This window comes from Siniperca chuatsi, linkage group LG6 (genome assembly GCF_020085105.1).
Source record: "Siniperca chuatsi isolate FFG_IHB_CAS linkage group LG6, ASM2008510v1, whole genome shotgun sequence".
NCBI lineage: Eukaryota > Metazoa > Chordata > Actinopteri > Centrarchiformes > Sinipercidae > Siniperca > Siniperca chuatsi.
Window position 1 is genome coordinate 15,729,268 of NC_058047.1, and position 12,488 is coordinate 15,741,755.

The 12,488-nt window shown below is 38.2% G+C and overlaps 1 protein-coding gene across 1 annotated transcript; it reads left to right on the top strand.

Moving 5' to 3' along the window:
* Nucleotides 1–7,641: 7,641 nt before the first annotated feature.
* LOC122877281 (claudin-19) lies at nucleotides 7,642–10,713 on the top strand. Its single transcript, XM_044198625.1, has 4 exons — nucleotides 7,642–8,047; nucleotides 8,526–8,690; nucleotides 9,503–9,581; nucleotides 9,681–10,713. The coding sequence occupies exons 1-4, from the start codon at nucleotides 7,846–7,848 to the stop codon at nucleotides 9,832–9,834; spliced, it is 600 nt and encodes a 199-aa protein (XP_044054560.1). The 5' UTR covers nucleotides 7,642–7,845; the 3' UTR covers nucleotides 9,835–10,713.
* Nucleotides 10,714–12,488: the final 1,775 nt, after the last annotated feature.

Consider the following 12,488-nt stretch of genomic DNA (forward strand, 5'->3'; position numbering starts at 1 on the left):
ATGACAGATATTCACATTTTGTTCATATTTGTGGTCATATGCATAATGATCATCTCATCTATTCACTTGTTTTTTTCACCCTGTCTCAAAACTTCCTGTATAAAGGTAATCAAGTGAAGAATGACACTCTCAGTGACGAGTGTCTGTCTTATTTTAAAGGTTGAAGTGGAGCTGTATAAGGTGACAGCTCCTGAATGCTGGCATGTGGACAAATGCAAACATTCTCATAGTGAGGTGTAAAAATTCAGCAGGCCGTTTGGCCCGAGGCGCTCTGTGCTGTGCCTGACGCAGGAATGACATCAGACTGGTTTGTAGCACCACCTAGGCCCATGTGTGCAGGGAGTCACCCTTGTACGCATGCCAAGGCAATCCTTGGGTGCTTTGTTTAAGCTTGCACAAAAGGACGGAATATTACTGAATTTATTTTAGGATATTGATCCACTGGTACAGTTGCAGTTAAAAGCAAGTGGCCATAGAAAGACCTAAAGAGATTCGATATAAGAAATACAATAAAACCATTTGTAGCAAAAAATGTTAGGATTTTGTAATGACTTATGACTATTATAGGATATAGGATATGTTCCATTGACTTTTAATTAAAATGTTTCATTTTAGTCGAGCTGCAGCAATACTACTGATTAAACGGTCTCTTTTAAACATCTTCCATCCACCAGGGACAGCACTCCAGTTGAGAGGAGAAGAAAACCTGCGGCATCTTTGATTTTACATGTTGACTTTAATGGAAAACACCTCAACCATGATTTTTGGTGTTTTCCATGCACCTCATGTTGATTTTTTTTCTGCCTTAAAAGTGCCTACCCTAGTTTGTATTTTGTATGTATGTACAGTACCAGAGTTTTGGCATTGAAACACCTAATTAATGTTTTTAGTTACCAGTCAGTCCCCAGTCCTCCCAGAGGCCAACTGGGACCATTGACTAGTTGAAATCAGTGTAACACTGATAATGAGATAATGCAACTAGAATATTTATAAGAACGTAATTGTTTGTCATTTGGTTCTGTGCCAGCAGGTCTACACTTGTGTATTTGATGGTTACACATTTGTGTCTGTACAACAGTTTAGTATTGCAATTAGGTCTAGTATAATCAATACTACATGCTAATATTATTTAATACAATATATACATATACATGTACATTATATAAATTGCCCTGTGATTACAACTAGATTTGCTTTCAAAACTGCAGGGTGATAAATGCAACTTTGGAGCAGGTGTAAAGAACCTGAGGTGACTGGGATCAAAACTATAAACTACTACTACAGAGACACTGAATTCAGCATCAGGAATTGTTACAGGTGTCTCAGCATGTCCTCAGTGACACCTGTTCTACGCCTCTTGGTAGTTGACCTGCTCAGAGGGGCCACTAGATGGCATCTTCCTCACATATTTCCCAGTGTAAGATGCATCTTATCCAGCACTTCTCTAGTTGAAACTGTGTAAGGGCTTTGCTTAGGTAAGGTTTGCTTGGTCAGTGTTTGAAGAGCTTGTTGACTTATTCATTATGTTGTAGCATTAGTAGGTGTTGGCTGCTGTCCCCTTTGAGAAACTGTATTTATTTTTGTGTAGTGTAAAACAGCCCAACCTTCTGTCACATTCTTTACACATTTGGACAAGACTTTGTAGAAAGCCGCATGACTTGAACCTACTTTCGATTACTAGATAAATAACTGGGTGTAATTAACTCTAGTGGCTCGCTGCTATTCCCAGAACTGAGATTACACTGTAGCTCCTCCCCGACGTCGGTTTCCTCCTTTTGTGTGATCATGGAGCACATTAGGCAGCACTTGCAGGAAGCCATGATAGACAGTTACCTATAGAAATCCTGGGAGGTCAGTCAGTGAGAAGGACGGGACCTCCATCCTTTTCTCCTGTGCCAGGAAAAGTCCTTTTAACAGAGAACTATGATGACAACCTGTATTTACTGCAAATTAGACAGGTGGTTATTTCATTTTACCAGAAATGAAATCTGTCTACCATAGTATTTCTTTTAAACTGGTGTTGACTTTACTGTGTTTTTTACCACTGAACTCTTCAAAAGGGCTCAGACCCTGCAATACACTGTAGTCTTAGCCAGAGTCATTCTCTTGGCATTTGTGTATCCACTGTGCTTGTTTCATCCAGTCCTGCTGTAAGTAATCAAATCAGTTTTCTGTGAACAGTTTTATTGGGATCGCAGGAGCACATCACCCATAACCGAAAGTTGTGAATTGATGTGTGGAAAGTCATGCTCCAATTCCCACAAGGTCAACTTTGCAAGAAGGATCTAGGAAGTGGAATGTGTCTCTTTCAAGTGTGTGTTTTGTTTGTGATCTTTACTTCCTGTCAAGGCTGAGACAGCTCACTGTGTGGGTGATAAAGAATAGAATAGATCACTTAAGAGGGAAAACTGGTTTGGTCACTTTGGTGCATAAACAGCAAATCTTACAGATTACAGAGAACCACACATGAGAGATACACCACAAAATATGTCAAAATGTTTCATAGCTCAGTGCAAAAAAACAGTAAAAGTTTTAATGAAAGTAATGCTGTCATGACAACATAGCACCACAGCATAGAACAAGGCTGGCCACAAAGCTTGAATAGAAAACAACTGAGAGTTTACAACTGATCTCAAAGGAGTTTCCTGAGAAAAACAACCTGCACTGTGCCTTTTTTAAACACCACATTTACACTTTCTGGCCGTTTCACATTTCAATACCACATAAACACCCAGACATTAATTTGTTAGAGGAAACAATCTCACCCTGCTGATTTTTGATAAAGACTGAAATAACAATTCAGGTTGCCTAATGTCTTTGTGTGTGTGTGTGTGTGATAAGGTCATTTTCCCTCAGTGACCTAAGTGTAATAATGTGTTTATAATGTCATCTTAGCCCTTTGAATTGGCCAGAGTTTGTCCTCTATCCATTTGGGCAGTCAAGCGTAGGCCAAATTAATTCGTCTGTGTAACAAGACCTACAGCCATGCTAGCAGCTCTTAGCACTTAGACGTAGCTGTGCTTTGAGCTAAATGCTAACACACTCACAATGAGAGAACGAACAGAGTAGGACAGAACTGAACTGAAATGGAGGCTGGTGCCACCTCAGCACCCCATGACCCTGCTGTCCATCTCTCCGCGTGAGAGATAAAGTTCAGCTGAGGCTGATGAGAATGTCATTGGTTATTTAGTAAGAAACCAAAGTACTGAACAAATGAAATAAAATGATGATGAAGATGATGGTGCTAGATAAAAAGTTAGGGGATCACCAAAGTTACTACAGTTCATCCTGAAGGGAACATCTGTACCACATTTCATGGCAATCCATCCAATACTTGTGATAGTTCAGTCTGGACCAAAGTGGTGGATCGAACGACCAACATTTCCTTCCCCACATTTCATTTTTCTTTTTTCCCAACTGCACGCCAGTTGAAGTGGATTTGTTGTGTTTACTACCGTAAACAGTTTTTGGGGTGCAGAGGTAATAATTTCAGATTTGTATCATATTACTAACTGGTTAAGCATCATCTGTGGTTTCTAAAGTACTCTTTCTATAATGTACAACATTTTACTGTTTTGTTTCATAAAACTCTCAGATTTGCTGTTAGAAGTGGATTGTGACAATTGTATTTAGTATCTGAGGTCCTTGGTGTCTGTGTGTGTGTGGGTGTCACATTGGATTTTTTCCTAAATGTCTTCATCTCAGGCAGATAGACTCTGACTCACAACTGCCTATAGGGAGTGGGTGCATGCCGTAAATCATAGTCATGCTGACCCCTCCCTTGTTCTGATTCACACCATGAAAAGTGTCAAACTTAATGTTTAACTAATTTGTACTTCCACACACACTCTGTGACCTCTTCCCCTGATTTCCATTCTGAGGACCATGGGAAATTGCTTTTTCTGGTAGCTAAAAAGGGATGTGTGAGGGCCTTAATTAATTTTAGTTACAGATTGTGAAACTTATAATGCCCACGATATGATGGTTCAAGATGATTCACAGCAGTGTCCGTCATGATGATTAAAGTATTGTATTATTATATTAGCATCAAACAGATGTTTAGAGTTGTTTAGATTACGTCCTTGTGCCTGTATCACAAAGCAAATAGTCAGACTTTCTTTGATTTATCTGGCTTCACTAAGACTAACATCCCTGAAGTGTTCTTACGAAGCTGGTTTTCACCAGGACTTGAGTACAAAGTAACAAACTATGAGTACAATTGCATGAATGAGGAAGGGTTTGTTACAAACAACTGCCTGCAGAAACTACATGCAACATCAAGAGATCAGCATACAGTATTAACCATATTCAACATAAAATATTAGATAACATAAAACTATTGGTCATTTTTCCCCTGGTGAAATCAGGTTGTTTCAGTGGCTAAAAATTACATGATTCAGTTGTGTACAGGAAATAGATTCACACAAGCACACATACAGAATATAAAGAAGGAATTCAGATTGGTGGAGTGGTACAAGAAGGTCCTGGGTTCAAATGACTGAAGCTTTGGCAGGGCCTTTCTGGCCTTTTTGTGTGGAGTTTGTGTGTTCTTCCTGCGTCAAAGTGAGTTTCCTCCCACAGTCTAAAGACATGCAAGTTTGGTGAATTGGCAGCTCTAAATTGCCTGTAGGTGGGAGTGCAAATGGTTCTTGTATATTTAAGCCCTGTGACAGACTGCCGACTTGTCTTGCCCAATTGCTGCATGTCACCTCCCTCGCTCTCCCTGCATTTCCTGTATGTATCTGTACCATCATCACTATCAAATAAAGGCAAAATGCAACAAGCTGAACACATTTCTAATAAAGTTTTAAGACAGATATTGGCCTTTAAAGTTTTTACCCGAAGCAATTGTGAAGCTGTGAAAACAGTTGGCCAACAGGTTCAGTGTCAGGGAGAGAAAAAAAATGCAGAAACATGAGATACCATAAACAAGAGTTAGGCCAACGATATTATACAATTTTTTTTTCAAAAACTAAACAAACAAAGCATAGACTTGCTGTGAAATTAGTTGTATTGTCCCTAAACAGATCACAGAAAAACTAAATCAACAATCACAAAACAGCTATGATAAAAATAGTACCTACACATAATACTGCAACATATATTTGAGGAGAAGATAAAAGATGCTTGTCAGTATTTGCTTGGTCACAGATCTGACAAAATGGTGGATGTAACAATGTCAGTTAAACTGCTATGGAACTGTGCCAGTTGAGGTTGCTAATAGCAACAGAATGTTCAACTGAAACCAAATGCTGGTGGCAGAATGAACTTAAAGTTAAAACATGATGTTTCAGCATAAATTGCTAATGCTTTTATGTTTAGTACAATAAAACCATAACTTTCCACATTTTCACCCCCTATTGTAATCTGGTGACATTTACTTAAATGTCCAGTGTGTAGGATTTAGTGGCATCTAGCGGTGAAATTGCAGTTTGCAACCCTTTGAATATCGCTCCCCTCCCCTTCCAAGCGTGTAGGAGAAACTATGGTGGACGCAAAACCTGCGAAAAACGTGAATTGCTCTATCTAGAGCCAGTGTTTGGTTTGTCCGTTCTGGGCTACTGTAGAAACATGGTGGCCTCTGTGGAAGGGGACCCGCTCCCTCTGGAGATAAAAACTGCTCATTCTAAGGTAATGAAAACACAACGATTCTTATTTTCAGGTGATTATACACTAATGAAAACATACTTAGAAATATTATGTTCCTTTTCTGCCAATAACTCCTTCTAAATGTTACACACTGGACCTTTAACTTTCTTACTTGTGTCACACACAGCACACACCCGCACCTGTTACTTTTTTCAGCACATAAACAGATAATTTCACCATCGTGTTATTCTCACAAAATCCTTCTAGGATGTGTCTCAGTCATTGCACATATGGGGGGGGGGGGTTAACTGTTGACACAGCACAGCTGATTTACAAACACCATACTGTTCATGTGGGAGGACAGATTTCTAGGATGACATCTTTTCTTCGAGTTCACCTACACGTTCCTCTGTGAAGGAGCATACGGTAAGAGGAGGTTGTTTTTTTTTTACTTTTCCTGATATTGTGATTAACCATCTGGTTGTGCCTGCAGCTTACAAACATGCAACAGGAATTCCTTGGAAATAAAGTTTGACCCAGGCAGACCTTTACAGTGATATTAAACAATGGGTGTGAAAAAAATAAATAAATAAACAAAATGCTTGTAAAGGAGACGGCTTGCTTTAGGCAAATTCATATGGGAATATTTTGACGATTTATTTCAGGAAAGGGTGGACACTGATCTGATCTAACAGACAAATGCTGAGTGTTTACTGCATCCCCTTCACCAAATATGGTCAAATAATTTGGTAATGGTCTGGGTAAAATGAAGACTGTTCACATAAACACAAGCTTGCTGCTATTAATTGCTGAGGAAAGGAATGACAATTGATTGTGAACTGTCCCTTGTTTGGTTTACTGATGTTTTTGTCATTTTGTTTCTTATTTTTTGCTGTTGTTGTTGATAGTGACATGTACATTAAACTCATTATGTAATAATAGACACTTGTTGCATCAAGCTCTATCCTACAGTGAATGATTTGACATAACAAACTGTACACATGCAGGCTTAAAATGAAACGTTATTACATTCTAGATATGACAGATGCTGATAATATGGTACATCAATAATGTGGGACTATGTTTATGAATTTATTAATAATTTCAAGGTGAAAATGTTTTGTTCAGTACATTGTTCATTAATAAGTTGAAGAGTAATGGTAGGTACACTAAATATTTGATACCATATCAAAGCTGCAAATGAAAGTGGATCAAATAAGCAGTTTTTCAGAGAGCTGCCCTGAATGAAGTCTGAAATCTGTGATGATTAAAGCCTCATACTGATGCAACAATAATAATAATAATATGAAATGCAGTATATTTAATTTGTAGTAAATATAGATAAAATGCAAATGAACTATTTCTGAGCTGCACTGGAACCATTTAGGCAAACATAGTATTCCCTGTCAACATGTCCATGCCGGTCCCACATGCATTCGTGATTGGCTGACATCTGAGTCTCCTTTATACAGTGTGTTCAGCTATACCCAGGTGTATGTGCCCTTGTGGGCAGCAGGTAATGAAAAACTAATGGGGCTAGCAAAGCTGCAAGTGAGGCCCATGTGAGCAATGATCATTTGATGAAAATTTTGTCTTAATTTGTTACTTAGATTTGTACACTAGCCTTGCAATCCATGTTTACTCCACATGGTAACAGATAGATAACCCCCTTAGGACCCAGTTTGGAAAAAGGGAGCCAATGGACTTGGAAGTGTAAATCACCTTAGTTGTGTGTAATTCGTCTGGACTTCTGCATCAACCCTGGACCAAAAGGGAAATAAGTTTTGGACTTTATTGTGTTATCCTTGACATATGCGTAACCTGGGGTCCTCTCTCTTATTGTGTCAAATAAACTAAACTAAATCAAACGAGACTTTAAGGGGCGGAGCACAATGTGATCATTTTACAGCCTAACTTATCTTTAAACATATTTTTTTTCTTTTCTTTAGAGTGGTCTGTAATTTACCGCAATTTATTAATTCCTGATAAGACTAAAAAAAATCTCTTCCCATCATCAGGTGGAGTAGAGACCTCACATGCGTCACGCGCCTTGGACTTTAAATAGAGGCTGCAGCGGAGCGCGCGTATAACGGTCTGAAGAGCTGTGAGGAGGCACTAAAAGGGAGATCACTTCAAATCAGTGACTATTGGCTTCAGATACTTCTGATCGCTTTTTGATTTTTTCCTAGTTACTTAACCAAGTTCTCGGACTTTTTAATTCATTCAACTCTTCCGCTCAGCTGTAATCTGGATACGATGGCCAGCTCGGGACTGCAGCTCCTCGGTTTCTTCCTCTCACTGGTCGGTGTTGCTGCCACTGTTGCCGCTACTTTCATGGTTGAATGGAAGAAGCAGTCCCAGGGCAAGACGCACCGCATCTATGAGGGCTTGTGGATGACCTGCAGTGGCAATGAGAGAACAACCTGTGAATTTCACCAGTCCCTCTTGAAGCTGCCAAGTAAGTTTTTATCTCATCTGCAACGCCTCTAAAAACCAGACACTGCTTGTTGAGATACCTTCCACTGACAATAAGTTACTATAATTAGCCAGAAGTGCGTCTTTATTGTAGAAGATCTTTGGATTTACCTCATCTGACTTCATGGCAGATGGCCCCTATGGGGTCATATAGGGATTCGTTTTTTAACCTTGTGGAATTTAGGTACTGTCAATCTTCTAGTATATTTTGTAGAATTATAATTTTTACTTCAGTTTGTTTTTTATTATTTTGTGCTGTTGACAAAGTTAAGCCTACAGGGTAAACCAGAAAAAAAACTACACAATTGTAATACATTTAGTTACAGAAAGAAGTTATATTAGTAACATGCAATCTCTTATAGAAAGAGAGACAAGAGCAGAGATGTCCAACAATCACAGACTGTAGCAATGAGAAGTTTGCTGTATATATGTAACAAACACACCCACTTCTGCTCCTCTAGCTGAGGTCCAGGCTACCAGGGCTGTGATGCTGCTCAGCATCTTCCTCTCCACTGTGGCGCTGCTGGTCTCCACAGTGGGAATGAAGTGCACCCGCTTCATGGATGGCAAGGCTGAGAGCAAATCCACAACAGCTATGACTGGAGGAATCATGTTCATGGTTGCAGGTGTGTTCAGTGGCATCAGAACCTGACAGGCTTTCACAGGCACTCAGACTGGATGATATGTCAAATATAATATACTAACAATGTTCCCATTCATCATCTTTGATCACATTTTTTAAAATTTAACCTTTATTTAACTAGGAAAGCCTCACTGAGATTTAAAAGCTCTTTTTCAAACGCTTTATCGCTGCGTAAACGCTGCCAAGATAGGCAGCAATAACAATGAGTTACAGACAAACAACATCAGAAGGATAACACACAAAAATACACCACAAAACCAGAATTAAACAGAAATGCGATTATACAATCATATAACATTTGTAATACAATCATGTAAAAGATTCCATCCTAAAAACAATCTAAAAGGCTCTTTAAAACAACCCCAAGAGCTGCCTGAAACCATAAAAATAACTAAGACCAATCCAAAACATCGTCAGTCAGAAGAGAGAGTACCCAGTTCCTGCAGCAATATGAGCAGAAATATTACCAACACATCTGTATTAGTGGAGGAAAAATTGAGCTCCCAGTCTAAAGATATTGCGTTCATCTTTTCATAGTTCACACTTATTCCATAAAGTAATCCTTGGAAAATGTAGTGGATCGTATTTAGCAGAAAGTTCCTCATCATTCATTTAACCTCTCTTTATCCTCCATCTGTACGCTCTGCAGTCATTAAGAAATATTCAATCAATCCCTAAAACAATAAGCAAACTGCACAAGAAAAAACATTGATGAAAGTAGTGTCTTAAAAAAGATTAGCAGAATTTAAATGAGCACTTCTTTGATGAACAATGTGATGTGTTTCCTTTGTTCAGGTTTATTGACCCTCATCATAACTTCCTGGTATGTCAAAATGATTGTTCAGACCTTCCATGAATCCCATCGCCTGCAAAGGTACACACACACACACACACACACACACACACAGTGGGATTACGTAAGCAGTTGATTCTGTACATAAATGTGCATCTAAATGTATGTTTTTCTCTGCAGCTTTGAATTTGGTAATGCAGTGTTTGTCAGCTGGTTCGGTGGCCTCCTCACTATGGCTGGTGGTGCTTTCCTGAGCTGTCGGAGATGCTCGCGGTCCCAAGCAACCGAGTCCATAAGCGTAAACCACCTCCTCCCCACCACCAACTACGTCTAGTGGAGGGGAGCAAGGGAGGGGCCAGGCCTTGATACAATCAGTCCAGCGGTGAATTTACAAACTGGAGCAGGTTTTGTTTCTACGATGAGGAAATGTCCCACTGCAGGATTATAAATACTACCTACTGAACATCAAGACAGTAACCAGGATCAGAATTACACATGAGATCAGGCTGTGTGTAATGACTTTGAGTCCCATTTTCTAGCTTGTTTGTTGAATGTTTCTGTTTCAGTACAACAGAAATATAATTAAGGATTCAATTTTTAAATTACTTCAGTTTACACACAATGGACTTTGTTAGCCTGTTTGTATGAAGTCATAAAGTTACTCTTCATAACTAGCAATGAAGTACACTCAATAGTTTACAGTGTAGACATGAAGTTTTGACACTCTGTAGACGCAATAATTCTATACTTTTATGGTGTACTTTGACATACAAATCATTCCCTTTACCTCTTCAGTTTCACACTGGTTTACTGTTTCTATAGATTTGTTTGTGTATGTTGTTAATTGTATGACTAAAGTTTTATATTTTCCTGTCGTATTTCCATGTACTTTGGTTGTTTTTATTGTTATTTGGCAGTTTAAAAGATGTATGTACATTTTGAAAAGATAAATGAAACTATTTTGTTTTCTTCATGTTCTGTTATTATATTACATACACTATTAAGCTTCATTTTTTGTGTATAACTCAAGAAATCACTGCTGACGTGGTAAATTCTTATCACTCAAGTTTATATAATTATATTGTGTTATAATCATAGCACGTTTGTTCGTTCTGTAAAATTCTGTTGTCCAAATTTTGTGATTACAAGCAAATTGAAATTATAAAATGATGTAATGCAACAGTAGAATACTGTTCATTGCATTTGACATTAATTGGATTATTTGATGCTCCATGTTATTTAGCATACATTTGCCATATTGTGATATAGCAAAACACGTAACAGAAACTAAATCTTATGAATATTGTGATATTAATTTTAATCAGTCCCTATTTGAAACATTATGTTTTAAACACTCAAGCCATGAATCTTTGGGCTTCACTCTAGCGGAGGTTTCTTCTCTTCAGGACAAGTGAAGGTTTTTTGCCAAATTATGTGACATTTTCTCTGTTAACTTCTGCACATGACACCAGATTAATGTTTTGCTCAAAACCCCTTCTTACTTACTCTTTATACTCAAATTCTGACTCCCATGGTGCAGTCCACAGCAGTATATTGCAGTATATATCTTGATTTACATGAGCAGTGTTGTGGTCAGTGGTGGAAAATGTACTCAGAACTTTTATTTAAGTAAAACTACAGAAGTATTAGCATCAACACTTAAAACTACAATATTTTCCTCTAAAAATGTAGTGGAGTAGATGTATAAAGTATAGCATAAAATGGAATTACTCAAATTGTACTTAAGTACAGTAATGGAATAATGTACTTTGTTACTCTCCACCACTGGTCATTTAAAGCACTGTGTGGCACCACTGAGGGAGTGCAGCATAAAAGGAAAATCCACATGACAGGAGAAGCAACTTCAGTGAAATAGTCTGCGTTATGTAATGAAGCAGACATTAACTTTTGTCACTGTTCATTTTCAACAACAATTCAACACATTATTAAATTTTACTTCAACCCACATTGAATTTGATTTGGGTAAGTTGAAACTGTAGATTCCAAGAAGAAGTTGCTGTTTTCTGTGACAAAGCAGATCCTGTTGCCTTAAAAAGCTCCAGTAACAGTGTTCCAGTAATTACGGCTTTCCTGACACTGAAGCAGTTTCCTTCCTTTCATATCTACTGTTGTTTTACTCTCTAAAGATTATATTTACTGGCATCTGTTACGGCTGTTACCATGGTGAAGAATATCTGTATAAACCCAGCTCTGCCATAGGGAAACAGGGCCATTACATCGCACTGGGTAGATAAGGGAGAGAAATACTGCTGAAAAATAATAAGTGTATTAAAACCATTTTGTATAAGCAACACCAGCTCCTAGAATGTGACTGATAATTGATACTTTTCACATTTTGTTAAGAAGGATACAAATGACAGGAGACAACTACAAAAAGGAAAGATAACTCAAAATGAATAAATCAAGTCTGAACATGGCATCAATAAATAAAACATTTAAAACACGCCTCAGTGTTTTCTGACTCAACCCCCAAAAGAAGACTGTGCCAGTCTCCAATGTCATACCATAAAACTGACAATGTTGGAACTGCATGACAGAATTACTTGATCCTTTAAAAGTATTAATTGCAGAAGATTTTGATAAACAGGTAAGGTGTCCTGCAGTATTTTTCTGAACACCATTGCAGCCAGACAGAAACAACTTTATGCCTGACAGAGTCGAACTTTTGGAAGAAATTACCTCTTTCTTCAGTTGAAACACAACAAATAGCAGGATACTGTGTTGTGTCCTCAGCGGATGTAAACTAATGTAGGAATCTCTCATGGGACTGACACACAGCTGCCCAGACTGCAGCCAACACTTCCTGAACTCTCAGAGAAGATGTGAAAGTAAAATGGCAATTATTTATTAATGTGCCCATTATACTCTGCACTTTCCCCCCTGAATCATACCTTATTGTGGACAACAGTTAACTCATAAACATTGTCCATATTTTATTCTGAAGTAATATCATTTCTCTCTATGTGC

Coding starts and splice junctions, on each gene's coding strand:
- LOC122877281 (XM_044198625.1), top strand. CDS start 7,846: ATGGCCAGCTCGGGACTGCAGCTCCTCGGTTTCTTCCTCTCACTGGTC. Junction 8,691..9,502: donor AATCATGTTCATGGTTGCAG/GTGTGTTCAGTG, acceptor TCCTTTGTTCAG/GTTTATTGACCCTCATCATA. Junction 9,582..9,680: donor GAATCCCATCGCCTGCAAAG/GTACACACACAC, acceptor TTTTCTCTGCAG/CTTTGAATTTGGTAATGCAG.